The sequence below is a fragment of the Theobroma umbraticum genome, unplaced genomic scaffold, assembly GCF_002168275.2.
Source record: "Theobroma umbraticum cultivar Fairchild unplaced genomic scaffold, ASM216827v3 scaffold_1682.0, whole genome shotgun sequence".
Classification (NCBI taxonomy): Eukaryota; Viridiplantae; Streptophyta; class Magnoliopsida; order Malvales; family Malvaceae; genus Theobroma; species Theobroma umbraticum.
In genome coordinates this window covers 329,487-356,402 of record NW_018397290.1, presented here as the reverse complement: position 1 = coordinate 356,402, position 26,916 = coordinate 329,487, and the positions used below count along the sequence as shown (strand labels likewise).

The following is a 26,916-nucleotide window of genomic DNA, read 5'->3' as shown; positions in this document are numbered from 1 at the left end:
TCTATAATCTTCGGATACTGAAAACTTGTGTGCGGATACAATAAAAGAATATGAAATATACATTACTGTTTAATATACAAAAGGTAAAACTCTTAGTAGAGAGAATTCAGGGTTTCCATGGCGAAAAAACACACTCTGCGACGCTTAAGCCTAAACACCATTTACAGAATTGCTATGGCAGCATTGCTGACAGTAAAAGAAGGGGAAAAGAAAACTTGTTAGCATCTTCAAGAGGGTCAGCAGGGTGCAGTGAATGATGATGGATTGATACTTTGATTGTCCATCTTTAATGTCCATGGAACCAATGTCAGTCAGCGCAAATAAATACAGAATCTCCACAGTCAACCCTACCTGCAAAATAAAATTTTCCCATTAAATCTTTGTTTTGTTTTGATTAGAAGATTTAGGGCTGTGACTAGTTTGAACCTTGAACCAATACCTCTACATTCAAATCTCTTGCAGCCAAATTATCAAATGCTTGAAAAATTTTACTAACAAACATAAAAGAAATTGCGGATGGTTACTTGCTTGTTGACTCTAAATTTCATTGATGACAAGCATGACAATCAATTACTGAAGTCGAATACTTCAATCACCTCCGTTAGACAAGTTCTTTAAGTCGAATACTTCAATCACCTCCGTTAGACAAGTTCTGTAACGTCACCTAACGAGAGACATGTTTGGAATGTAGCTGTTTTGATACCATGCCATGCAACTGAGGGGGACCTACTCCTACATTATGTTGGTCCTGAAATAAGAGCAAAATCCTGATGTAAAAAAATCAGAGAAACAAAATCCCAGAAAATTCCAAACAGCACCTTGAGTACCATGTCTTGTATATCATCTTGAATGTCATAACAAATGGGAATAGTTTGTGGTCTGAAGTGTAATTGTCCCTGTGAAGGCACAACAGGCATCATTATTTAACAAGATTAAGGAGCTTATTCAAACACAAAAGATAATTTGAGAAGAGCTCAATACAAGGGAACCATACTTCTTGTGGTATGGCCCTGGAAGCATGAAAACCCCTCAATACCATCATTATCCGTATAAAAGGTAAAGTTCTCAGCAATCACATAACAGAAAGCCATACCATCCCATGCATTCTTTGTTGAGTAATGTAATGAGCATCATGTGGTGGGGCAATAGAGTTCAATTGTCCCTGCAACAAGAATGAAATCATACCGTCTAAGAATTGTGCCGACGAACATAAACCAACATGCTTGTAAAACCATATGAATTTATCCTATGTTGATTATTAGAAGTCTATAAGAACCATATAAAATCCTTGATCAATAACTAGTTTATTGGCAAAATCCTAGATCAATAACCAAATAATCATATAAGGACACTTTTCCATGATGAGGCAATCTCATACCACTCCCTGCACAAGTTGTTGAGCACCAAAATAGCTATCAATAGCTGGAGTTCTTGAATTCAGTTGTTCCTACAAAAACAACCCAAGAATTTTAGTAAAACTGTTCATGTGGTTGAAATGGTACAAGTTTCTTTTCCACATTATGGTCACTGAAAGACTAAGTCATACCATCCCACGAATACTCTCTTGTGACTCATAAGAACATTCAAGGCTTGGCACTCGTATATTTGATTGTCCCTGAAGCAATTTTGGAATTCCTATTACGATATTGTTTTACAATAAAATTTCACAAGCAGAATTTCTTAGGGGAATAGTAAAAGTATGTTAGAACAGGCACACAACAACCACTAACCATTTGTTGCCAGCTGTCAGGCATCCCAGAGTTTGAGATCTCTCCTTCTGGATATCCCTAAAAGATCCAAAACAGGTATGATGAAAATCATAGAGGTTGGGTTAAAAATTAGAATTTAATAACCATTACAGCAGAGAACTCCCTGACCTGTCTTTTTTGGGATGCATTAATCCTTTTTACTGCCTTGGATGTGCTGTTACTTTGGTTCAATTCTTCAAAGTGACGAGAGCCTTGAGTTTGTGGCGACATCAGTTCTGTTACACCCCGAATTGAGCAATTGACACTCTCGCATTTTCTCAATGCTTCTTCCAGAGCATTGAGTACAATATTGTAACTCTCCTGAGACAAAGACCCTTCATCACCCAATTTAAAGGCCCGTTGGCAAAGATCATTGTAACGTTGCATTCTAGTCTCAAGAACATCTGATTCTTCTCCTGTGGTTTGTCTACTCTTTGCATCCTTTGTCCAACGTTTCAATATATGTTGTGAAGGGATGCTTTGAACCCCAGACAACTGCAGAATAATCAGTATATGTCTACAAGGAAAGCCATTAAATTCAAAACCACGGCATAAACAAGATAAATCTGATGTTGCCTCATTCCACACCACAATAAAATCTTGATTTTTTTCAAAGTCTTGAACCTTAAAAGTTTTAGTGCCTCCTTGTTCACTTTCTTTTCTTGGGTGACAAGCAATCCCTCCCAAAACTTCAACCTGGAATTTTTTAAATATTGCATGTGTGTACAAAGGAGACATTTGTTTTTCAAAAAGTGATGGAGATTTGAACTGAGGTGGTTTATGCCAAGTTTCAAAATCAGCTTTAGCTTCCTCTTCAGACTTCTCTCGTAGAAGTGTTTCATACTGATCTAAAAACTCTTTTAACATAGTTTTCCTCTGCAGATATTTGTCAAAGAGAGAGCTTACACTGTCTGAACGTTGCATTGTAGATATTCCTGCAAGAAAAACGCCTCTCATGTAGGCTGGTACCCATTGTTGACGATCTTCATATAATGATTGAAACCAGATGTCATTTCTTAAATTGAATCCATCAACCAATTCCCACCATTTCTTTTCAAACTGCTCATCGGTATAAGATTTAAAGACACATTCATCAAATTTGGTCATGAAATTTTCATGTTGCCCCATCACATAACTAAGCTTCTCGGGTATCTTGCTCACTATATGCCACAAGCAAAAACAATGACGGGAATCAGGAAAGACCTCTGCTATAGCTTCTTTCAATGCCTTGTCATGATCAGTTAGTATTACTTTTGGAGGTCGTCCACCCATTGCTCTAAGCCATGCCCGCATGAGCCAGGCATAAGTTAATTTAGTCTCATCAGCAACTAACGCACACCCAAGTAACAGAAACTGAAAGTGATGATTCATACCAATGAAGGGAACAAATGGTAACTTATATTCATTCTTAATATAAGTGGTATCAAAAAAAACCACATCATAAAAATAGCCATAATCAAGCCTTCCTTTGGCATCAACCCAAAACAAGTTTCTCAAGCGCTGCTCTTCATTGAGATCTATAGCATAAAAGAAGTTAGGATTTTCATCTTGCATACAGAGAAAATGATCAAGCAAGGCTTTAACATCTCCCTCCTCTAAACCCAAGAGCTGACAGCTACGTAATCGATTTGTGTCACCACTCTTATGACTCTCAAGTTTCTTGTGCCCACCAAATTGTCTGGACATGGAAACATACATTTTTTTGGTTCTTCCATGCAATGTATGGACGTTACTATTACCTAGACCTAAATTTCTATGACCTCCGGAGAAATATGCCTGGTCTGGAAATATATCATGGTTATGCTCCTTGATGAAACTACGAACAATCCACCTTCCATCTTGCCTTCTCTTCACATGCATGCCGGCTTTGCAGTCTGTTTTTGACCATGATCGGTTAACTCTACCTCTTTTCTTCTTGACAGGAATGGTTGTTGGAATATCTGCGCTTGGAACTGGTTCTGGAGTCCCCACTCCACCAGACTCTCGCTCATTTCCATATCTAGTGCATACAAACTTTGCATCAATAAACTTCCCAGAAATTCTTGATCGACGGCTAGCTTTTATTATAGTGGTAAAGCCGACAAACTTGGCGTATTCTTTGTAGAATGAAAAAGCTTCCTCCTTTGATTCAAATTCCATTCCATCATGAGGCTCTAAATTCTTCACAGAATTCAAGTTTATTTCACCTCCAGTGTATGCTCTGGGTCTTGCATCTACTACCGCTACACCAACATTTCGCCCACTGTTTCCCTCATCATTCCCGCTGACTCTGCCTCTGTCATGCCTTCCATCACCACCCTCCATCATGTTAATGTTCACATTGGGTCTGTTGTCTTCCTTATGATACTCTCCAGACGGAAGCTCAAGATCAATCCCCGTGGGAACCATTCCTTAATCCTTTCTTAACCCAAATCGCAAGAGAGAAACAATCCACACATGTTCAAGATATCAACTGAAAGTAAAGTTCCCACATCAATATAAACTGCTTTCAAATTCAACCCAAGTGAGGGAAAAAATTGCAAATTCCGAAACTTTTCTGAAAAGACAAATGAAAGATTGAAACTTTGACAAACATATCAGTAATTGGGTTATTTGCAAACATATCAGTGAGCATATTTCAATCAAATGATTGAAGAAATAAGATAAACCAAAGATGGAAATCAAAACAGCTGAGACCATGCATATTAACTCAACCCAAACTATAAAGCACACTGCTGTCAATGAAAAACAAAGCCAACGGCTACCAGAGGTATAAACCATGGAAAATTGTTGGTATTGGAAGCTAACTAAGAGCAAAAATATTTCTTTTTTCTTTTAAAGAATAAGGGCGAAAAACCCCGAAGGAAATTAAAGAGTGAAGGAGTTTACCTGAGTTGAAGCAGGATTTAAGGGAGGATTTGATCAGTAAGCAGGCAAAGAGAGAGAGAGAGGCTTAAGAGCGAGTAGACAAGAAATTTAGTTAGGGCAAGCATGAGACGAGAATGCCGTACTCGCAATCTTTGGCATATGCCATACTCGCCTGTCCCTGTGTTTTCTAGTGGTAGTGGGCCGTTCCAATATTTTCAGCCCAAAGATTATGAAACAGAACATATGGCCCAAAATTAAAACACAGTTTTAAAATTTTTGGGCCTAGGCCCATCAGTCCATTCCATATGTCCTTTTATGGGACAAATTGGACCCTTGGACTTTGTTTGAAAATTAATCCAATAAAATCGAAAAAATGATTCGTCCATTTCGAAATGAATACGATCAGTTTTAATTTTAAAATTCTTTTTTATTTAATCGAATTAATTGGTTTAGGATTATGAGCAATTATAAGAAAGTATACAACATAGAAAGAATAAAACTAAGAGAATTGGGTTTGGGTTCAAACATTTTGGTTGATTCAATTACTAACCAAATTAATCGGCTAATCCTTTATTTTGGACTGATTTATAAATTATACTCTTGAAATTTTCAAAACGTAGTGCTAAGTTATATAACGGTCACAAAGAGTGTATGACAGGCACATCCAATAGCTTAACGTCATATATGTCCAATTTGTAGTTCTGAATTTTTTATTATTTTTATCTTTTTTTTGTCTTCCATTAAGGTTAGTATCAAACTAATTTTCTGACCTAAGTGAAGCATGTTCTTGGTGTTTAATTAGCCTTGATTTCCTTTGAATAGATTAATAAAAAAAACAACATGTTTATAATATTTATAGGCTGGAGACTACATGAATCACATGACTCCCTAGTCAAAATGTTGACCTACATATAATAATACCCAACTTTTTAATTAATAGATTTATCCATGTTTTGGGAAGCATTAATTAATTAATAAAGCATGATTAACCTAATTGTCTAAAAACAAGTGACAACACCCACAGATTGTTTATACCACTAAATTTGACCTTCGACTGTAATTTTTCTTATAATATCGTTAAAATTCTTTTTAATTGCACTCGTTTTACCTTTTAATAATATTTTTATAAATTAAATTATACTGTACAAAATGTGTGTATATATATATATATATATATTGACATGGTCGGTTTAGAGTTGAAGAAATTCAAGACATTGACTGTTCAAATGTTAATAAAGTTATCTCTTTTGTATGTAAAGAACCCAAAACTCAAGGGAAAAAAGAAATAGAAAATGTGGAATTAGCCAAAAGGAAGAGTAACAATGAAAATCCAAGGAAGATAGAAGAAGCCGCCCTGAGTTGGATGGATTCTTTTTATCTTTGTTTTATAGGTGAGTGAAGTATTGTTTTGTGGGAAAGAGAAGCAGCTAAGATGATCAAAGCTTTGAAACCGCGTGGACACTGACACGACAAGGTTTAACAATGTCAATGGAAATCATTCTTTTTTAAACCCCAAAACAAAGGGGAAAATGGGGTTGCGAAGCCCATGTTCTATGCACATGAGAGACACTCTGAAAATATATATATACCAATATATATATATATATATATATATACATATATTTATCAGGACAGCACCCAGCAGCTACATATATATTCATGCAACCAAATCCACAGATAGAATCTGCAGTAGCTGCAGCATCCAAGGCAAAATTTTTTAAAACCTAAGCTCTTGTTCTCACATTGACCAGTTAAAGTTGAACCAAAACCCACTATGCAAGCAAGGCTTTCGTCAATGGTTGAATTGTTTAGATACATATTTATAGCCTAGCTAGGAGGATGTCTATGCTAAGAGTATAGTTGAAAAGAATACTAAGAGAGTTGAGTATTCAAGAAATTTTCTTGAAAAAAGAAAAATTGTACGATGACATACTTAGAAAGAAAACATAGATGCATGCATGGTTAATATCCACGAACTTGGACATACATGGATACATGGTTGGATACCAACTGTTTTCAAGCTATAGCAAGTAGAGTTTTCTATTGCTTCAGGTGCATTTTTGTGTGTGTGCGTGATGACATACATGCATAGTTTTGAACTTGTGAAAGCAAGAAATTTACAAGTTCAAGATGTGAACAAACAGACTAAATGAAAATATTGGTGTGTGATCGATGTTACCCAAAAGCTACGAAAATTTTCAAGTTGACTGACATTGTAGCCATATAATTTCAATATGGGGTTTCAGAGAGCACTGCATCTGCATTCCATGCTTTAATCTCGGTAAGTTTTGTGTTTGTCGGAGAGAGGGGCCGCAGAGATCTTCGTTATACATCTTGGATGTCTCGCAGTGAATGTCTCTGTTCACACAGGCCTGACAAATAAGCCACGCGATCTTTAATCAGTTTCTCAGGCAAGCAGCAGCAGCAAGCATGTGGTTTTCTTTCTTTCCCTCCTTTCCCCTTTTTCTCTATATTAGTACAAAAATTTTCAGTATTTCTCTGGCCCTGCAAGTCCAAGCTGCCATGTGAAAATGTGATCCCCCCTCAGGCAGTAGGACCCCCTCGTCCCTTGCAGTCACAGACGACTCAATCAATCAACTTGCCCAAGTTTTCAACCCCTTTGAGTTTTGACTTGTGCCCTTGTGCCTTTGTGCCTGTCCTCCTCCCACTTGACACCCACCTACTCAACAAAAATGGGTTAATCTGGATCCAATTATCCACCCATTATCAGTACTTGTATTTTATGTATTCAATAAGTCTTTCCTTCACAGAAGCATAAATAATTAAACAGGTCACCTGTAATTTATAGAAAAAAGAAGAAAGAGAGACAGAGATAGTGTAAAGCAGGTCCACATGAAAAAATATAATATATGGACTGTCAATTTCAAGTCATCTCATATGATTTTGAGTCAAATTATGATTCCTGAGGTCTGACGTTTTAATAATAGTATTTTTGTACTTTCTCAGCATGTTTTTACCACCATGGCCACTGCCTTCAATCATTCTTTCCACTCCTTGCCGATCATGTCCCTGCTCTTCCAGTAAAATTCCACGCTCACTCCATTTCTTTACCCTGAATCTTGTTTAAACAACCTCACCTAGGCTGGCCAGGTAACTAATTAGGCTGTAGTCGTCCAAGCCAAGGATTTTGACATGGAAATCCTTCATGAACATGCCTGTCCAGGAAGGATTTGGGATTCAAAGAGATTTCCTTCGAAGCTGGGCTGAGAAGGATAGCAAATCACTGTAAAAAGGAGGGAATTGTACCAAACTTCTACTTTATGCGGTCTAGACTGAGTGAAACCCAGAATCATTTCACCTTTGCAGAGTGAATTGCTTACATATAAGCATTCCTACTCCTACATAAAAAGTCGATATTTGAAAAGCAATATACTATTATAACCCTGCACTGAAATGGCCACCATGTGCTCTTTGACGTTTAAAGCACTACAAAATGGTGGTAATAAGAAAGAAAATACAAAAATATACACCAAATATACGTTATTTATTACAAATTCATCCATACTGTGCGGTAGAAAACGATATCTACACATTTAGTACCAGGAATGTTGGTTACATAATTTTTACATGGAAGTGGGTAAGTAATACACATGATTGACAAAAGTTCGTAAAAGTTCATGAACTGATTCCTTATTATATCTCAGTTCCCAGATAGAAAATTTCAAGGGCAAACCGTTCGAAACGATATGTGAAGAGACATGCTTCTTGTACAGGCATTGAGCACTTTCCTTTCTAGTTGAAATCTAAGTAAAGTAAAGCTAGCCAAGCTTCAACTCAAAAAGTTAACCATCTTCGCTTGTAACGCTCTTTTAACTCGTTGCGGTCACATGGGCTATGAAATATTTGGCTTTGCATGAAAATCTACGTTAAAAAATAGGTCTTTGAATAACAGAAACCACAGCAAGCGCCACTTCCACTCTCTCCCTAGGAGCGTGATTGCACTTCCTCGCCCCCCTCTATATATGTTCCCAAGCAACCTCACCACCCAAATCTGGCTGATCCCCCTCACGGTCTCACCCTCACCTCATCTTGTTCGTTTCAGTTTCACCACTCACAAATCCACTTAACACCCCTCCCTTGTCCTAGCTAGACGCAGAAGTCGAGGAAGAGAAAAACGATGGCACAAATGTGGCTTCTTTGGTGGCCAAAAAACACCTGCACCACCCCCAAAAGCGGCGACGATACAGGTGCAGCCGGGAGCACCGCGACCACAAGGGCCACGACGGGTAGAACGTCCTCATTGGGCAAAAATGGGACGGCAAGGAGTTGTTGTAACTGTAGGTGTCTGGCAAGGTTCATGAGGAAGGTGAAGAAACAGAGCAAGGAGATGGTGCGCTCTGCAGGAGCAAGTAGGCAAAGTTCATTCCAGTGCCGGTATGATCCATTGAGCTATTCTCTCAACTTTGATAGAAGCGGGTGCGGGAGCTCAGTAGATGATGAAGATTACTATCAGTTCTATGCATTCTCTTCAAGGTTTGTGGCCAATCCAAGATCTAGAAGACATTGCTCAACCCACATGCTGCCTGCTGCTTCTCAACGTAGTCCCTCTACCATTTCTTCCTAGTTTTCTTCCCTTTTTTCCATGAGTTGTGATTATCATTTTGTTATTTATCAAACAAAGACTACGTATCATGTATACGTTTATGGAGGAATGAGGAATGAAATCTCTAGTTTAAACCCAAAACCGGAAAACAATGGAGTTTCTCGCTGCCTCCCATTGATTTTACTGAACTTTGATGATAGACAAGGGAGCTTGTTTTAATGGAGTAGATGATCTAAACAACTCATAATGTTTACTATTAAAAAGAAATCAGATCATGGAGTTGTTCTGTTTTGTTGAATTGGTTCTAACACAAAGCTCGTAAAGATTCCATTTCATTGCAGATGATAACATCACAAGAGAGAAAAAGAGAAAAGAAATGCCCGCAGGCATCCATGTGCAGGGGGGCAGCTACCATGTCCAAGTGAATTACTTAAGAATGCTGAATCTGTAATTAATTTATTATGGGAGACAAATACCCATAATTGACGGTCAGCTTGTTCTATAGTTAACGTTGCATTCAACAACCAATCCAAAATTTGAATCGGATTAGTTTAATCCCACAAGTTATCGATTCCACAACAGTATGTTTTTCATGCATTCCAAGCCAACCTGCGCTCGAGTCACTTCACTTCTTTTTAGTCCATGGCGGTGCTGCAATACCGTATTGTCACAGTGAAAGCAAGGATGATCAGTAATGCTCAACAACATTCTACCAATATAATACTAAACCAGACTGATTCCGAGGCATAACTCAAGAAAGAAGTCACCCCACAAGATACTATCGAAATATTTATTACACACAAAGAGACTCGGGTCAATCCAACCTGACCTACGATTCGTAAATGAATATGTGTGTATATATATATATATATATATATATATATATTACAACCCACACACACAGACACAGAGAAAAGAAAAGCAATTTGTAACCAAACCTAGGAAAATGGGTTTGTCTGAAAAGGTATCTATAAACATCTTGCAATTTCAAATCAACCTGTAGCAGCACATACTTGGAGAAAGTGTCTTTTGCTCAGAAAATTGGTAATACATGGGGCACTTTTTGCACAAGTTTTCATTCTGCCGCTGCAGCAAAATTCACTAAATCATGTGTTATACATACCCACGATCCATGCTACATTAATAATGCCAAAGTATATACTAGCTAGAGTGATCATCACATTCAGGAGGATGAATTTTACAGTTATGAAATAAAAAATGGCACAGCTCAGTTATTTGGAGAGAGTAAATGTGGCAGAAGCTTACTGCGACATGAAAGAAACTTTCCTCCAAATTCCATGACCTGGTTAGGTCAGCTGATACGATCGTCATTATGCAGATGAAAATTCCATTGTCTTCTCCGCAAATAATAGCAAGCTCTCAAACTGGAGGCAAGATGACAAAAGAAGCAATTGCCAGCATGCAACACTATATATTTCATTTCCTCTTACAGAAACTTTACACTAGAGATGTCCTAAGTGATCCTATATACGCTAGTTAATCACTCACTGCATCACGCCTACAAAAATTCGAGCACATCAAAGAATAATTATTTTCACTGTTTACTCCAGTATAACAGCTATGGTTCATGGTCACTCACAGGATGATCTGACACAGTGCCTTCTGATGATATTTCCTCTACATCAGGCTGTTCAGGCCGAGAAGGATCAGACTGAGTCTTGCTAGAATCCCCACTATCATGCTCATCTCGTCTCTCCTCTGGCAGCTGATCCTGTACATCAATAGGAGAGCTCTGCTTAGCCATTCTTTTGTCAGACACACCTTGTGAATCTGGATATCCGACTTCATTAACAGATTTTGGCATTGGAAGCTTGCTATCAAGTAAACTTGAATTTGTCATGCCAGAAGATGATGACAAGTGCGGGCCAGGAGCAACACAAGATGCTACCAGTTGTAGCACTTCAGGGGAAGGGGATAACCCCATGCTTGATTTCTTTGGTGGAATTAGGTATGCTGATGAAGATGAGGGATTCATCATATTTAAGTTAAGAGGAGGCAGGTTGAGATCAGATTCAATCCAAGGAGGACCTGCAGTTCCAGTTATTGACTGTGGAAGCAGTTGAAATGGCGGGGCTAATGGAATTGTGAATGCTGGAGGGAGGCTGCTACTTCCAGCAGCATCTGGTAGGACCTGCCTGAACATATGCGACTTCCGCTTCTTTTTCTTCTTTAGACGTCGCCTCGGATCCTTTGGTTGGGAAGGAGGGGGCCCAGGTACCACAAATGGGGGAATGGTTGGCTTATCTTCTCCATACAGCACACGAACTGACTGAGCGATTGCTGACACAGTGGGTGGTAGATCAGGATCTGGTGGTTTGGCAGCAGTGCCAACAGCTTCCCGAAGCCAATGAGGTAACTTGTTATTGGAAGAACTATTTCCAACTACTTCTTTTCCCCTTGAATGGGAAGGATTCAGCACTTTATTTGGATCAGGGAGCAATCCAGAGCTGGCAGATTCACCACTTCCACCATTATTGTGCGAATCACGTAAAATATGAAGCGATCTATCAAGAAGACTAGGCAACTTCCCATACTTCGTTGAACCATAATCATCCTCCTTCCTGTGTAAATCATAGCTACTGGAGCAATTCAGACTTGAACCCAAGTTGCTGGCTCCAAAAGAGTTGAGGAAAAAAGGTTTCTCACTAGGTACATTTGAAGAAGGGCCTGGCCTATCAGAGGGTCCAGCAATTGAATCTCCAGAAAAGCTTGCACGAAATTTGTCAGGATTCCATGTTGGAATAGGAGGAAAATGATCATTTTGCAAACCAAGTTGCTCTGATGGCTCAAAATGAGACAGGCTGGAAGCTAGATCACCAAAACCCAATTTCATATCTGTCAAGTGGGATTGAAATTTTGATGGTGCAACAAATCTACTTCCCTGCAATGCCCGTGTCATCATTCCATCAGGAATGCTCGGAAACAAGGTAGAAGCTTTGGTAGTTTTTGTTGGCTTGGTGAATTTTGGAACTGGGAAAGCTGGCCCATCCAAAATCTTGAGTTGTTCCTCCTCCCACCTAGTTGCCAATTCTTCTGAAGTTTTATATTTCGAAAACTTTAGCCTGGGGTCTCTAAGCATGGCCTCCCAATTCCCTCGTCCATGTCTACGAACACCAATCCAGAGAAAATCAAGTTCATCCTCTGACCAGCCCTCTAACTTTGATTTCTTTTTATACAAGTTCCCTGATCCAGATCCAGTTCTCATCATAATATTTTCAAGCACCCTCCTATGGTTTTCAGGAAAAGAAGAAATGGATGGCAACTGACCCAAACCCAATGTTGGAGGCATGTCCCTCTCTTGTTGATTATACCTAGGAACATCTTGCAGAGGGAATTTCAAATTGGACAGCAATGGCATTGCCTGAAGGTCTTGCATGGACTCATTTACAACATCATGCCTACTCCCTAAGGATAAGCTAGGCAATAGGTCATGATGTGACATGTTCATGCTTTTGGTAGGAAGGGGGAATCTGGGCAGCAATTTCTCATCAAAAGGTAAATTAGGCAATGACATCTTTTCCTGAAAATCGGCAAAACTAGCACCAGAGCTTTCTAATCGATCAGAAACTTTTCCTTGTGGAACAGCAGGAGGATACTGCAAAGAAATAAGTATTGTCATCACATATTCACAAGGACAGAAGGTTTTGCTTTTGACAACTAAACAAACCAAAATGGCGAGAAATAGAGAGTTACCGGACTAAATGGAAGCCAACTATCTTGATTGCTATTTTTAAGACGCTGTTGTAAAACTTCGGGTGATACATCTTGCAATCTAAATTTCTCCAGGGTAGTCTCTTGACCTTTTGCTTCTTTCTCAGCTGAAGGTCCAGTAGACGGAGCTAAACTGAACGGAAACTCTGGTCCAGTTCCTGGCCTGCTTTGCCTGCCATTTGATCTTGAGAAGTTTCTATGATACGAGTCTAATTGATTAGCATTGGGGGCACAGAGCCCAAGAACTGGCAACAAGTTGTTGGTTGATAGCGAGCTGGTATAGCTTATGCCCTGATGATTGTTACTTGGAAGGATTATGTCAGAGGAAGACTGATGAAGAGGATTAATAGAAAGATCCAACTGACCACTTATTTTATGTTTTGACAGCCTCCCAAGCCTCAAAATTGAATCAGCCTTGCTCTTTGGTTCATCTGATGATTGAGCAAGTTTGTTATCCTCCAAGTCAATTACCGAACACTTTTCTTTATCTGGCTGTTGAGCTGATTGGTTTACACGATCCCCATCTCTCTCATTCATGGAAGGACACTGAGGAACTAACTCAAGTCCAGGAAATCCCTCAGCTGAACGAAACTCTTCAATTGCATTCCTCCTAGCAAGCCGTTCTTTTTGTCGAGCACGGAGTTTAGTACTGTCCAAAAAGGATTATAAAGTAAATTAATGCATAGACGATGTCAAATATTTAAGAATCCTATCCTACTAATTTACTTCACAAAATTAATCCATATTGTATCTCTGAAAGTAAAAGATTGAGTGTAGGGATGGCTGCCAAATTATTCAAAGAGTTCAACAAGGAGAGCATGTATCAATTCTTCTGCTAATTTAAATGTTTAGCCCCAACTAGTTCATTATAGAGAGTCATTACCTGTTTTAACAATCAATCAGCTAACATTGCATTTGAAAATTGGAATTTTAAAAATACAAATTTCCTGGCATATGAAAAGTGAAATTCTCAGAAAGAATCTGAACGTACTACTTTGCTTTAAGAGCTCGTCCAGCTGGTGTATATTCCCGCTCTGGCTCCGCTTCTGGTTCTCTTTCTTCTTCACCACCACTCTGCATTTTGACAAAATAACAAGTTGCAAACACCATGAATAAGTAGTACAAGAACTAATATAGCTTACTTACAGGCAACTATGCAAGTACCCGCATGTGCATGTAGAATCATTAAAGTATGTCCATATGATTTAAAGAAGTTTTACATATTTATGACGGAGATATATGAAAAGCCAGTCTTTTCTATATTTGAGTAGTCCAATTAAATGAAGGTATCTCAGTTTACCAAACAAAGAAATTGTTGGCAGAAGCAGAAGAGAATAGTTAGAAGAGGGAAATTCTAAAGACAGAAATGGATAAAAGATTTGAAGTAATTGGAGTAAAAGAAAGAGGGAAGGGAGAGAGGAACTTCAGTTCTGACTAAAATGTCAATTTCACTCCATCCTAGTTAGCCATTATGAGAGATATTAAGAATGAAATGTATGAAAGTTATCATTGGCCACCATTTTAAAAAACTGACAAGATGACTTATGACAGTGAGTGGAGGAAAGAGAGGCATCATGTAAATCAAAGCCAACTTTGAACAGGCAAAGAAAATATATTGATGGCATGAAATGTTTTTTTTTCTCCAAATTAAGGCATGGAAACAGACATGAAGGAAAAATAGTGAGAAAAATAAAACAAATAATACTAAATGCTAACTGTTGATTACTAAGTCTAAATCGTATGTCATGTCATAGGCAGCCATGTTAAAAGAGGGGGGGGAGGGGGGATGCATTTTAATTAGAAAGCAAAGTGAAGTACCTCACTCATCGTTTCATTAGGATGTGCAGCATATGCCTCCCTATAAGAGACGGCTTTCCTCTGTCGCTTCCCTCTACCAAGGGCTGCTTCCTCCTCACTTTGATATTTCTCCCACCTGTTACCCAGTAAATCAAGCAATAAAGTTAAACACAAGCACTCCAAAAAATAAATTCAAACCACCAAAGTGGATACTCAAGTTAGCGACATAATACCATAAGGCACACTATTATGATGACTAGTTTTGTTCTTGTTTCCTTTCCCAAAAGTTCAATTGCTTTTAATGTTCAAATCACTTCAACTAGGTTTAGTTATATTCTTGTTTCCTATAATGAAAGTTCAATTAAACTAGATTGGATACTTTTAGATACACTATCTGAAAGATATATTACTATAATTTATTCAAGAGTAGATGCTTCATATGCTAATTTGAGGGCCATATGGCTAGACTGCTTCAAATTTAGCACACATGGTTTCACAGATGCATTGATTGTTCTCCTAAGAAATGAATTGCATTTAAAATTAAAAGGAGATGTAAGAGATGTTATTCTCGCCCTGAAAATAAGTTGATTTCTACTTATTATTCTATTTTGACACTTATTCTACAGAATAGCATTCATTGTGTCTGAACAGCACTTACCACAATCATTCATTTATCAAGCAAGTTTTATTTCATTCAAAAACAACGGCCGTCTCTGAATTGTGGACCATGCTATATTTAGAAATTTAAAGGCAGCGATGTAGCACCCAAAATGCCAAAGAAACTACCAACAACTACTGAAAAGCTCAATATATAATCTGAAATTTTGATTGCCCAAAACCTTAAATCTCAATTCTCAACATCTCAATCATAAAAATGCCCAATAATCCAAAACAACTAGAAGATGAAATAAAATAGGTATTTATAGCCTACTCCCTAACCCTAACATAAATAAAACAAGTCTCTATATAGTTGAAACCATCTATAGCATGTCCTTGTACAGCATAAGGCAGTCTAAACCGGCCAATGGCCCACCTCTAGGTCAGTGCAGGCAATGAAAGCCATCCCTACACTGACTTAATGTTTTGGGACAAAAGCCAACGGTTGTGTCTTATAATTTAACAACAACACCATATCTATAATTTAATGAACAATAAAAAGAAGATATTCTCAAGTTTAACACAGTGGTAATATGCTTGGAGATCCTCATAACTCAAATTCCTTGCTATTGACCTCATTCCATGACACTAGTCAATGCATAAATTTCATCATTTTCTTAACTACTCTAATGGATTTTTTCAAGTGCACCAAAAAATTAGATCATCCTGTGCATTTAAATATAAGGAACCATTAATTCAATAATTTTTTCAAAGAGAAATAATGGGGAAAAAAAAAATTTCACCTCACACGCAAAAGTTTGTCCCATTCATTTTCTTCAGTATTATTTAACACATTATCTTCTTTCTTCTCAGAACTCTGCACAGAAGCATCATCAGCAACAACTGGAGGTGATTCACCTCCCCCTGCTTCATCTGTTGTTTCATCATTCCATTCCACAGACTGCACATGAAGAAAATCAGAAAATGTTTGATAATAACAAACAACAAATATTCTCCTGCTTTCTATGGAATTAGATATCAGATCAGAAATGCAACCAGCGATAAAGATAAAATGAGTCTGAGAAAATATTAAAAACTATGAGAACTTTTGAAGAACAATAGTCTCATGAGCAGCTAATTTTAAGACCCCACAAATTGGGGCAAATACAGAGAATAAGCTACCAATTTTAACAATAAAAAATTCTCTCAAACAAGCATGAATTCTCTAGGAAGCAAAGTTTTAAAGATAGACACAGTATCCTCTACAACAGGCTCTAAGGGTTGGTAATAAAGTGCAAGCTTTTGTACATTAAAATGCTCCTAGAATGTAATCAGTTGGTTTTCCAACCTATAGCTATAAGGTGGTCTAAAGCCTGCCGAAGCAGTTCTAAATATTTATAAGCAGGTATAGTTCACAACATTTAAGGTACACCCTTGAGCCCAAGTTTGACCAGCTAAACCTAGTATTTTAAGCTCAATTTGAAGAAAATTTCTATTGTGTAGGACACGTTTATTGCAAAAAGCAAACACAGATGCAACAAAAACAGTAACACCAACAATTTTATGAAACAAATGCATCAGTTTGTATCAGTCCCATGTGAAAAGACCAGTACAATATGTCCTTCCATATGCTAACCGATGATTGTATTAACATCAAACATAATTCAACATAATATGAGTGTAATACCTCACCTTTACTGAGCCAAGCATATCATTCTCCAAATCCGCCTCAACAATATCAGTTGATCCAGACTGAAGGTTTGAACGGTCAAGCAGTTTTAAAATTGCATTTTCATCCCACACAATCTTGGTGCCACCATCTGTACATTTGTCCTTGTACACATCTCCAAGACCACCACCCCTCTTCCGGTGCTTATGTTCCATATCCATTAACACTTCTTCTCTATTGCTATTACCTTCACCTGTGCCTTTCCCACTTGAAGAATCATTAAAGAGTTCTTCTGTTCCCCATCGCAGAATATCTTCCACTTCCTTTTGAGATCCAGACTTGTTAACAAACAGCTGATCAAGCATTAGTTTCTTTTTAGCAAGCTGCAAGATGCGCTCTTCTACACTGGCACGAACTACAAGCCTGTATACTAAAAGTCTGTTTGATTGTCCAATTCGATGTGCCCGATTCATAGCTTGGATGTCAGCATGTGGATTGAAATCAGAATCATAGATTACAACAGTGTCAGCAGTTGCCAAATTGATACCAAGGCCACAAGAACGTGTTGACAACAAGAAGACAAATCGACTTTTGTCTTGGTTAAACCTCGCTATCGCTGTTTGACGATCAGCCACTGAAACGGAACCATCAACTCTCTCATATGTTTTAGGGCCAAATTCTATGGTCAAATAATCCTCAAGGATATCAAGAAGCTTAGTCATTTGTGAAAAAATAAGAACTCTATGGCTTTCCCTATATAACACTTTAAGCATGGAATGCAACAGAGTCAACTTGGCAGAAGCTTTTATACGCATTTCATGAAGAAACTCCATTGATCCAGACTCAGGCTCAGTACCTGGTATGAGATATGGATGATTACAAACCTTTCTCAGTTGCATCACAATGTTTAACATTGACTGCTGTGCAACTCCTTTCCCAATATTCCGTAATATCTGATAGTTCTTAGTTAGCATTGCACGGTAGTATTCAGCTTGAATGGATGACAGCTCAACTGGAACCATTCGTTCAGTTTTAGGGGGAATATTTTGCATGGCGTCCCTTTTAAGCCTTCGAAGCATATGAGGAGCAACAAGTTTCTTCAGTTCCTCAACCTTTTCCGCAGTTGTAAGATCATTAAACTTCTCCTCAAATGAAGATAAAGAAGGGAAGGAAGCGGGCTGCAAGAAATTAAGCAAGTTATACATCTCACCAATGTTATTCTGAAGTGGAGTTCCAGTCAACAAAACACGATGTTGGAAAGAGAATGTGTTGAGCAAGCTAAACAGCTTACTGCCTGAATTTTTCAAACGATGACCCTCATCAACCACAAGAACTTCCCAAGGAACTCCACGCAAATGAGAGGAGTCCGCAAGAATCATTTCATAAGTAGTCAAAAGAACATTAAATTTGTAAGAAGTTGTTCTCTTATTCAATTCATTTGGATCACTAGCATGCCATTCATACTGGCGAATGATGGCTCTTGCTTTTGCACAACCATGATACTCCACAACATTTAAGTCAGGAGCCCATAATGCAAACTCAGCAAGCCAGTTAGGCATTGTAGAAAGTGGAACCAGCACTAAACAAGGCAGAGTGGCTTTAAACTCAAAATAAAGTGACGAAAGAAAGGCAATAGCAGATACAGTTTTCCCAAGCCCCATCTCATCAGCCAGTATAACATTTTTGGATTTATGCCAGCATTTACGCAACCAATTGAGAGCTTCAAGCTGATGGGGAAACAGTGAGCCTCCCTTCAGTTCTTTAGGTTGCTCTGCCAAGTTAACAATATCATGCTGCTGGTCCCCCTTTCCCCTAGATTCATCCTTGGCAGCATCATTTTCCAATGTTTGGCGTTCAAACTGATCAAACAGATCAAGCAGATGAGAAGATTGTTGAACAACAGGTTCTTCTAATCTTTCCCAAGTGCACTCATCATACGGAAGACCAGTCCACTTCACAAAAGCTTCCTTCATACCATCATTTGAAACACGGAGAGAGATAACTCGCTGAGGCTTCTTCCACTTTTCCTCACAGATATTTATCACAGCTGTTCCATACTTGGCCTTGTAATTTTCCAGTTTTCTCTTTGCCAGAGCTTTCAGCTGGGATTCAGAAATCCAACTATTATGAATATGTGATTTCCCCACCCATTTAACAAAAAATTCATAAGACACTGTCTCCCCATTAGAACATGCAGATTGAGTCCCAGCTGGTTCCTCAACTTTATTTTCAGCACTGCTGCTCATTTTCATTTCTACATCCATCTCTTTTATTCTTGTGGGTGTTTCACATATTTTTGGAACTTCACTGGTATCATGACTTCTCAAACTAACATCAGCATCCACCTCCTCTACTACCATTCTTTCATTTCTTTTTCCTGCATCTTCTACATTGACTGCAGATTCATCTGGATCCTTACCATTTATGATTGCACAATCAGAATCGTTGGCATCTTTGCTCAATAAATCCATGGAATTCCCCCCCTTGCATTTTTTAGTGACAGACCTTCTATATACATGTATTTTATCCACTCTTACTTCGTTCTTTATGCTTTCTTCTTTATCAGAACTTTTCAAAGTATTAGGACAACCTTCAGCAAGATTTTCAGCAGCAGCTATATCAGAATCAATATCACAAACAGAATTCTCCTCTGAAAGTTTGTTTTGATTTTCTGCAATTAGCAAATCGTCAGAATGCATGTCTTCTGAAACTGCTACAGATGCGTGATGCAAAACACTAGCATTATCACCTTGAACCCGACACCCTAAAACTCGATCAACCTGCGAAGCAAATAAGTACAAAATATGGGAAAAACTGTGATTCATTAACCATAAAAGTAAAGAATCTTTATTCAAGGCAGCAACAATGATCTTTGATAAAGCCATGTAAAAGAAATTGACTTACCTGCTGAACTTCAGCAGGAACTCTGTCTTCATGAATCAGTGAGGCATCCACAGTCCCTTTATCTGACTCATCTGACCGGTGTGTTACCTCCTCAGGAAGCTTCTGATCAAGAAATAGCAAGCATTTAAGCAATCAACAGAAAGAATTCTAAGAGTAGTCACAATGATTTGATGACATCAGCAAAGAACATTGAAATATGAAGACAACAACGATATTTATGTATGAAATCACATATCGGTGCACTGAGGTATACATATTCAAGACATCGGCTACAGGACATCACACTTAAATGTCTAACAAAATCAGAGTGTTAGCTATAAATCATTTTGGAAAAAATCAAGTCCATATTCACCCAGATCCAACTGTTCCACAAGACCCATCCTAAGCTGTAGGTCTAAATTTATACATCAATAGGCAAATTATAACATCAGACAGCAGGATATAAGGAATTTATAGCACTGATGTAGACCCAAAAGAACTTGAACACAAATATAAAATCATCAGACAATTTCTATTACACATTCCTAGTCAACATATGACACGTGATGCTTAGAAGACAAAAAATGAAAGATGAAGAAAGACAACTTGTATAAAAAAATAGCATATATTAACTCTAAACTAGTGTAAATAAAGCAGGAACCAAATTTTGTAACTGCATAAAATTTTAAAATCACCATTTCAAAAGTTCAAAAAATAAGCCACCCATCTTAAATTTGAATTTGTATGCCACACGGGAAAACACACCCAGAGGAAAAAACTCTCAGCTAAAAGATTAATGAAGTTTTCTTTTCACATTCTCATATAGAATGATAAAACCAAGCATGCAGGGGAACAACTGAAAACAAGTAGCAATTAAAGAAAGTAGTGCAAATTTGGAGGAGGAGAATCTCAGTCAAGGGGACTCCTAATTGATAAAGATGAAAAGGCATAAAAAATGTGCTTGTGCCTAGCACCATTTTGGAATGCAAAATTACAGACCCTATGACTCTTATGTGAGATCTGCTGTAATTTCTAGTTATATATGCAACATTAGGTCCAACATGATATAAGACAAAGCAACTTATTATCTAGCGAACATCTCCCAAAAGAATACTTCTGACTTCCTTTTTTCACCAATACTTGCACCCGATCACATATGCAAAAGTTAAGTTCAGAAAACAACAGGTAATTGAGCAAATCCATTAAAGCACAAAAACTTCAAGAGGGTTAAAACATTAAAATATCTTCAAATCCTTGTTTGAAGAGAAACTTTATCATTCTCCATATTATTCATCCCAAAACCCATCTGAGATCTAAAATAAAACAAAAAAACCTCCAACCACCCACTAAAATGATAAATAACCTAGAAGATTATAACATACCTCATCTTTTTTCTGGGCATCTAAATTCTTACTTCCGTCATCATCCTTTGGCAAAGATGTAGAAACCCCATGATTAAGAGGTTTCTGTTTCTGATGAGTTTTACTAGACCCATGACCAATATTATTTGCTTTAGATATTTTTTTGGAAGTACTAATAGTATGCTTTCCTTTATCTCTCTTATGCTTCTTTTGACTTGCCTCATTATTGACTTTCTGCTTTCTTTTTCTATCTCTCCTTGTTGCTACACCAATTGCAAGAACAATTTTGCTTCTGGGAGACTCATTATCACAAGACAATTCATGCTTCCCTTCAGGTGCTTCATCATTCTGCTCTGATTTTGTGCTTTTAGAATGAGACAAAACCTCATCGGCAGGAGGAATTAACTTCCTTTCAGCAGATGAATCTGTGGGGAATGCATCAAGCTTCTTTTCATCTTCAACATTCATGCAAGATGAACCAACTTCATCAGCACCAGCAAGGGATGTAAGACTTGGCTTGGGGATACAAGGTTCATCTATTTGCGAGGATTCTGGTTCCTTTTTCAAATTATCAACTCCCTGAGCTAAATCAGATTTTCCTTTGGTGGAGGAGGATCTTTTCTTTGCAATAATGGACGTTCCAAAAATTCGGGACACTTTTTCAGTAGCAGGTGACTTTATTCCAGTGTGAGCTTTGGTCTTGATGATTTTTGATCTTGCTCGTTTTGAAATTGAATCCAGATGGGTAATGGGCTTGAGTGGATCAGTTTTCTTGCAGCACTTGGGACATTGCCACTTTCCCATTGGAATGCGCTGCAATGATGAATAACAAGGCAAAGTAAAGAAGAGAAAAGAGATATAAAAGGTAGGACAAGAATCAAAAAATAATAGCTAATGGATCATCTCAAGTCAGGTGTGATAGCATACCTTAAGAGGTGGATCAAGGCATTGAAGATGATAGGTTCTAGGACAACTATCACAACACAACAAGTTGCCACCAAGATCACAAATTACACATTCATAGTAGTACTGGAGACAAAACGTTTGCAAAGAACATATGTCAGAAGCAGCTTACAAATGCCTCAAAATACAGTCAAGACACAAGATTGCAAATGGACGTATAAATAGAACCCTTCCTTTGGATTTTGTTTGAGCTTCATACACTACTTTTCTCCTCACCAAGTATACAGTATGATACTATAATGATGCTGTTGAGTTTCCAGTATACAGTATACATGTTTCTCAAGCAGAACAAGATGAGAGGTAGACATGTAAAAAAAATGAAATGCTTCTGCAAACACAATCTGTAATCACGATTAGAAGTACTTGAGGCTTGATGCATAGACGAAGACTACACAAATCACGGTGAAAACGATAGGCGAAAACCCAATTCCACCAATAGCTCTAATTCTGAGTACCTTAACTCTTAATTTGGGTAAAAAGCGATACTGAATTGCCGCATGCATGATTTAACATTCAACTTCTGCAACATGGAGTATGATAGTTGATAAAAACCTAGCTAAATTCGACAACACTTTAACCAATCAAATCTTGAGTAAAATTGAAACATATTGAGAAGAGCATTTCCAGAAAAAAAGAGAAAAATCAAGAGATTGTGTAGCTACCTCAACCATCCACAAACATAACTAACCATATCAAATAAGAAAAGAAAAGAACTAAATTGCCATGAGGGACATAAATAACTGATGGAACAAGACAACTAACCCCATCATTTCCTTTCTTTTTAGATGACAACTGATCAGAGCTTATTTCACCTTTCAGCCTACGTTTAGCTGAAGTACTCCTTGGAGATTCTGATGCTACTAAGTTCTCTTCTTTACCATTGGCTAGGGATGGTCCGCAAGGAAGCTTTCTTCGCTTGCGCTTCAAAACCCAATTTCGACTAATCATTTTACTACTTGATGAACCGTTATCCTTCATCTTTATTAATTCTGGGTCTTACATCGTGGCTATGAACAACATAAAGCATGTCATGAGTCACTGCCAGAGCAATGAAGCTTCAAACCTGCAATCTTAGCCGATGAAAAGCCTCAAAGTTTTTAGAAAGAAAAGCAACTACCAGCAACAATGGCATTAGCCAAAGAATGGTAAAGCACACACATAAACATATTGAAAGCATTTCAATAAGAACACAAAGGTTTGCTTACCTAAAGCTGTTGGCATCAACATCATTAAGTCAAAGAGAAAAAGGGATGGAGTGCTTTCCAAAGTAAAAGAGTGAAGAAAATCATATTGAACTTAACAAAACATTAACACATGAGATTGGACTTCACTGATTCTCATTTCAAAACAGGGTGTCAATAGCAATTCTGATTAGCAACCAGCTTCAGGTTGCTGCTAATCAACTAGTCGACATCTAAGTTCACATTATTCTCAGTGTTCATATTTGGTTTCTACAAAGTCAAACTTGGTGTGCCAAGATCAACAAGTTAATTAAACAAAGAGTCATTATCTACCCATGTCCATGCCAAAGCAAACCATTAAGGTTTTGCTCAAAATTGAACACAATAGTCAACCCACAGTCGAACTCCATATTCTACACAAAGCAGAAGCAGCAACGGATTTCATGATAAGATAGGAGTAGCATCAAAGCAGGTTTAATTCAGACATTAACCATGGGATGAAAATTAAAGAAAATGAAAGTAGGAAACAGCATTGACAATGGTTTGACACATTTCTAGACACCCAATTCAATCGGCAACAGGGACCAAATGCAAGCCTAAATCCCAGCAGTAAATTAGAATAGCTTTGGAAAATACAACAACTAAGAGATATTATCTAGTCTAGCAATAAGATGACATGCAAACCAAACAATTGATCATCAAATGCTATGGAAATTAACACAAAAACAACCAAAACTGAATAATCGGTTTCCAAAACTCAACCCATGCATAACACATTCACCTCACATTGAACTCAAAACCCCGTTTCAACAAAACTCACCTTCATCGACCAACTCATTCACAAAAACCCAATTCCCAAATCACTCCAAAAACCTCCAAATTTCAATCAAACTATGAACACAAACATTCCAACATCAACCAGCACAGCACATTCCACAAAACATCAGAATAGACAAAATAGACAGCTCAAAGTACCTAAATTATAAAGACCTTAGCAAAAAATAGGAAATAAACAGTACCCAGTTAGGAAAAGAAGCTTACCAATCTTCCTTGTGGATCAAAGAATCAAACTCAAGTGGAATAATATCAAGACTAACAGATTGACAGATGTAGTGAATATGGAGAGATATAGAACCAGAGAGAGGGGAGGGGGGTTAGGGTATAGAAAGCAAGGAAAAGCGAGAGAAGAGAAAGATACGACAAAGAGAGAGAGACAGAGAAGACACAAGAAAAATCAATAAATATAGAGAGAGAGAATTGAAAAAAAAAAACCCAAAAAAATTAAAAACTAAAATAAGAGATTTGTAGATATAGAGAGTGTTTGTAGAGAGAGAAAGGCTCAGGTCTTCTAGAGAGAGAAAGAGAGCATACGATACGGATTCGCCGGGGTCATAGGGACGGGGTTACCACTCTGACATGGCAGCGCATGAGAGAGAGAAAGGGAAAGCTAGCTCTCCCCCCTCTCTCTTCTTTCCTCCCGTCTCTCTCCTACCTAACCACTGATACCATGCCACGTGGCCTTACCAGACGCCACCTCCCGCATTGTTTCTCTTTTCATTTTTCTATTTTTATTTTCCTTTCTCTTCTCCCCAAGCCAAGGAGAAGCTTGCTTTCCCTTTCTCTCTCTGTCTCCCCTCATAATCGCCTCCCTCCATTGCCTTTGCTTGCTAGGATGCATGCCTTGATGGAACCCTCTTATTCTTTCTTTAATCTGCTTTTCCTAGCGGCCTTTTCCACTTTTCTTTCTTTCTTTCTTTCCGCTTGAGTTCTTGCTGCTTTGTGATCATCTTGTTTCAATTCTTTTAAATTTCTTCCCATAATTACTTCCTAGTTTAACTTCTCATTGCATAATTAATCCGTGTTTTCCCATCAATCACATCTTTTAAATTGTATTAACAGTTAACCGTAAAACTTGATTTATATTTTTTTCCATAATTACTTTTAGTTTAATTTTATGTCGCACAATTCCGAAAGAATACAATAAATATTTGTTATTTATAATTAATTTATGATTCCACGGCACCATAAGTGACAAAAAAACGAAAATTACCGGATAAAACACACTATCTATGTGTCAAATTTTGTACTATTAATTGAGGAAATTTGGCATGGGAAATCTTTCCTAATTTAGCAGCCTAGCTACATAATGTATTCTATATTGTATCATCAATTGGCAAATAAATAGAAGAACGTGCAAGGAGAGCAACCAAGGTTACTAAATTTGTGACCCTATCTCAAAACTCTTTCTTCAAATGGCAATGTCATCATTCCTTCAGATAAATTTTGAACATACAATGGTTGGGAATTCCGCCTTTCTGAAAATCTTTCCCAGGTTTTGAGCTAGGATATGGCATCTTTCTGCTGAAGTTTGGATGAAGAGTTCAGGCTTACCACATGCATATGATAATGGATCAAAGGTCCTCCTAAACTTCCTCCAGCATGCTTTCTGTTCGTATAATCCTAAACCCGAAACCTTAAAAACCATAGTTTGATTACAAGTTTGTTTTCTCATCCTAGTTCCGTGGACATCATCTCTCTTCTGCAATGTAAAATGGATGGTGCCAATGAGAAGCGATTGCAAAGGCAAATGGTGGTAGAGAGGAAAATGGAACAAGGTGACAAACACAAAAGTTCCCCTGCATCTATATAATTAGCAGTCTGATGGGAAAAAAAGAAGCATCTGGGTGTCCTAAAACAGTTGCTTCCATCTCAATCATTGACGTTGCCTGTTCAAACATCATGTTGAACACACCATTAACAGTAGATCATCCCGAGGAACATGAATGAAAAGGGCTTGTCGTCTTGATGTAGGGAAGCAATTGATTTTGCATGGATGATGTAACAATGGATTGCAACTGGCTTTGGCTATTGAGGTCACAGACCATGTAAAATGGTCGAAAGCGATGTTCTAATATTGTGATACTTTTAACACTCAATAATTATATATATATATATATTTTTTAACAATTTTGTTTATCAGAATCATGAACTGATAAGATATAAAATATTACGATAGTAAATTATGATTTTTTCGATTGTAAAAAATTAGATAATATGCATGCCATTGACCATGAAGTCCGATCCCATCAAATAGTAAACTCATTTTTAATAATTGCAACTAAAAGAGATTGGTAAAAAAGTTTTAATTTGATTTGACATAAATTAAATTATTATATTTATTTTTACTGTAAAAAATACAATATTATAAAATTTTTAGTAAAAATATTTACAGATCAAATTACCTACTAAGTCTACAAGTCTAATCAAACTAGCGACAATTAAATATAATCTTTTAAATTGGAGTTCTCGACTCAATTTGATTTAAAAAATTTGTATATTAATAAATAATATATTTTAATTGAGTTTTAAATTTTAAATATGTTTAAAAATATTAAAATGTAAATATTTTTCTAATAATTAGAATAATACAACCTAATTAATCAAAATTTACGCTTAAAACCTAATTAGTCGAACTAGCTACAGGAGAGTCTCTCTCATAAGCGTGGTAAACCTTAGCCCACTGGATTTCCAAGGGAGTAACGGAGGCCCACTGGAATTAGCCCATAAAGCTAGA

The 26,916-nt window shown here is 37.5% G+C and overlaps 2 protein-coding genes across 14 annotated transcripts; both read right to left on the bottom strand.

Annotated features, from left to right (window-relative positions):
- Positions 1-15: 15 nt before the first annotated feature.
- LOC110428622 (protein FAR-RED IMPAIRED RESPONSE 1) lies at positions 16-4,741 on the bottom strand. 8 transcript variants are annotated; one of them, XM_089785689.1, is made up of 9 exons: positions 4,617-4,741; positions 1,878-4,200; positions 1,731-1,787; positions 1,547-1,615; positions 1,379-1,447; positions 1,094-1,162; positions 819-896; positions 525-748; positions 16-347 (listed from the first exon to the last, which is right to left on the bottom strand). In XM_089785689.1, the coding sequence occupies exons 2-8, from the start codon at positions 4,134-4,136 to the stop codon at positions 665-667; spliced, it is 2,685 nt and encodes an 894-aa protein (XP_089641815.1). In that variant the 5' UTR covers positions 4,137-4,200; positions 4,617-4,741; the 3' UTR covers positions 16-347; positions 525-664. The 8 variants fall into 8 exon arrangements, with proteins under 8 accessions (XP_089641815.1, XP_021300170.1, XP_089641813.1 ...); XM_021444495.1 differs by having other exon boundaries at positions 16-351; positions 1,878-4,284; positions 4,617-4,735; XM_089785687.1 differs by having other exon boundaries at positions 1,878-4,284; positions 4,617-4,735.
- A 4,844-nt stretch (positions 4,742-9,585) lies between these two features.
- CHR4 (chromatin remodeling 4) lies at positions 9,586-25,134 on the bottom strand. Of its 6 annotated transcripts, XR_002446491.2 has the most exons (13): positions 24,384-25,133; positions 22,924-23,231; positions 22,126-22,227; positions 21,220-22,011; positions 19,859-19,960; positions 16,978-19,734; positions 16,089-16,246; positions 14,710-14,824; positions 13,883-13,965; positions 12,874-13,540; positions 10,426-12,775; positions 10,173-10,245; positions 9,586-9,810 (listed from the first exon to the last, which is right to left on the bottom strand). XR_002446491.2 is itself a non-coding variant. In XM_021444632.2 (12 exons), the coding sequence occupies exons 2-12, from the start codon at positions 23,137-23,139 to the stop codon at positions 10,739-10,741; spliced, it is 6,951 nt and encodes a 2,316-aa protein (XP_021300307.1). In that variant the 5' UTR covers positions 23,140-23,231; positions 24,384-25,134; the 3' UTR covers positions 10,232-10,738. The 6 variants fall into 6 exon arrangements, 3 of the variants coding, with proteins under 3 accessions (XP_021300307.1, XP_021300306.1, XP_021300304.1); XR_002446490.2 differs by having other exon boundaries at positions 10,173-12,775; XR_002446492.2 differs by lacking the exon at positions 10,173-10,245.
- Positions 25,135-26,916: the final 1,782 nt, after the last annotated feature.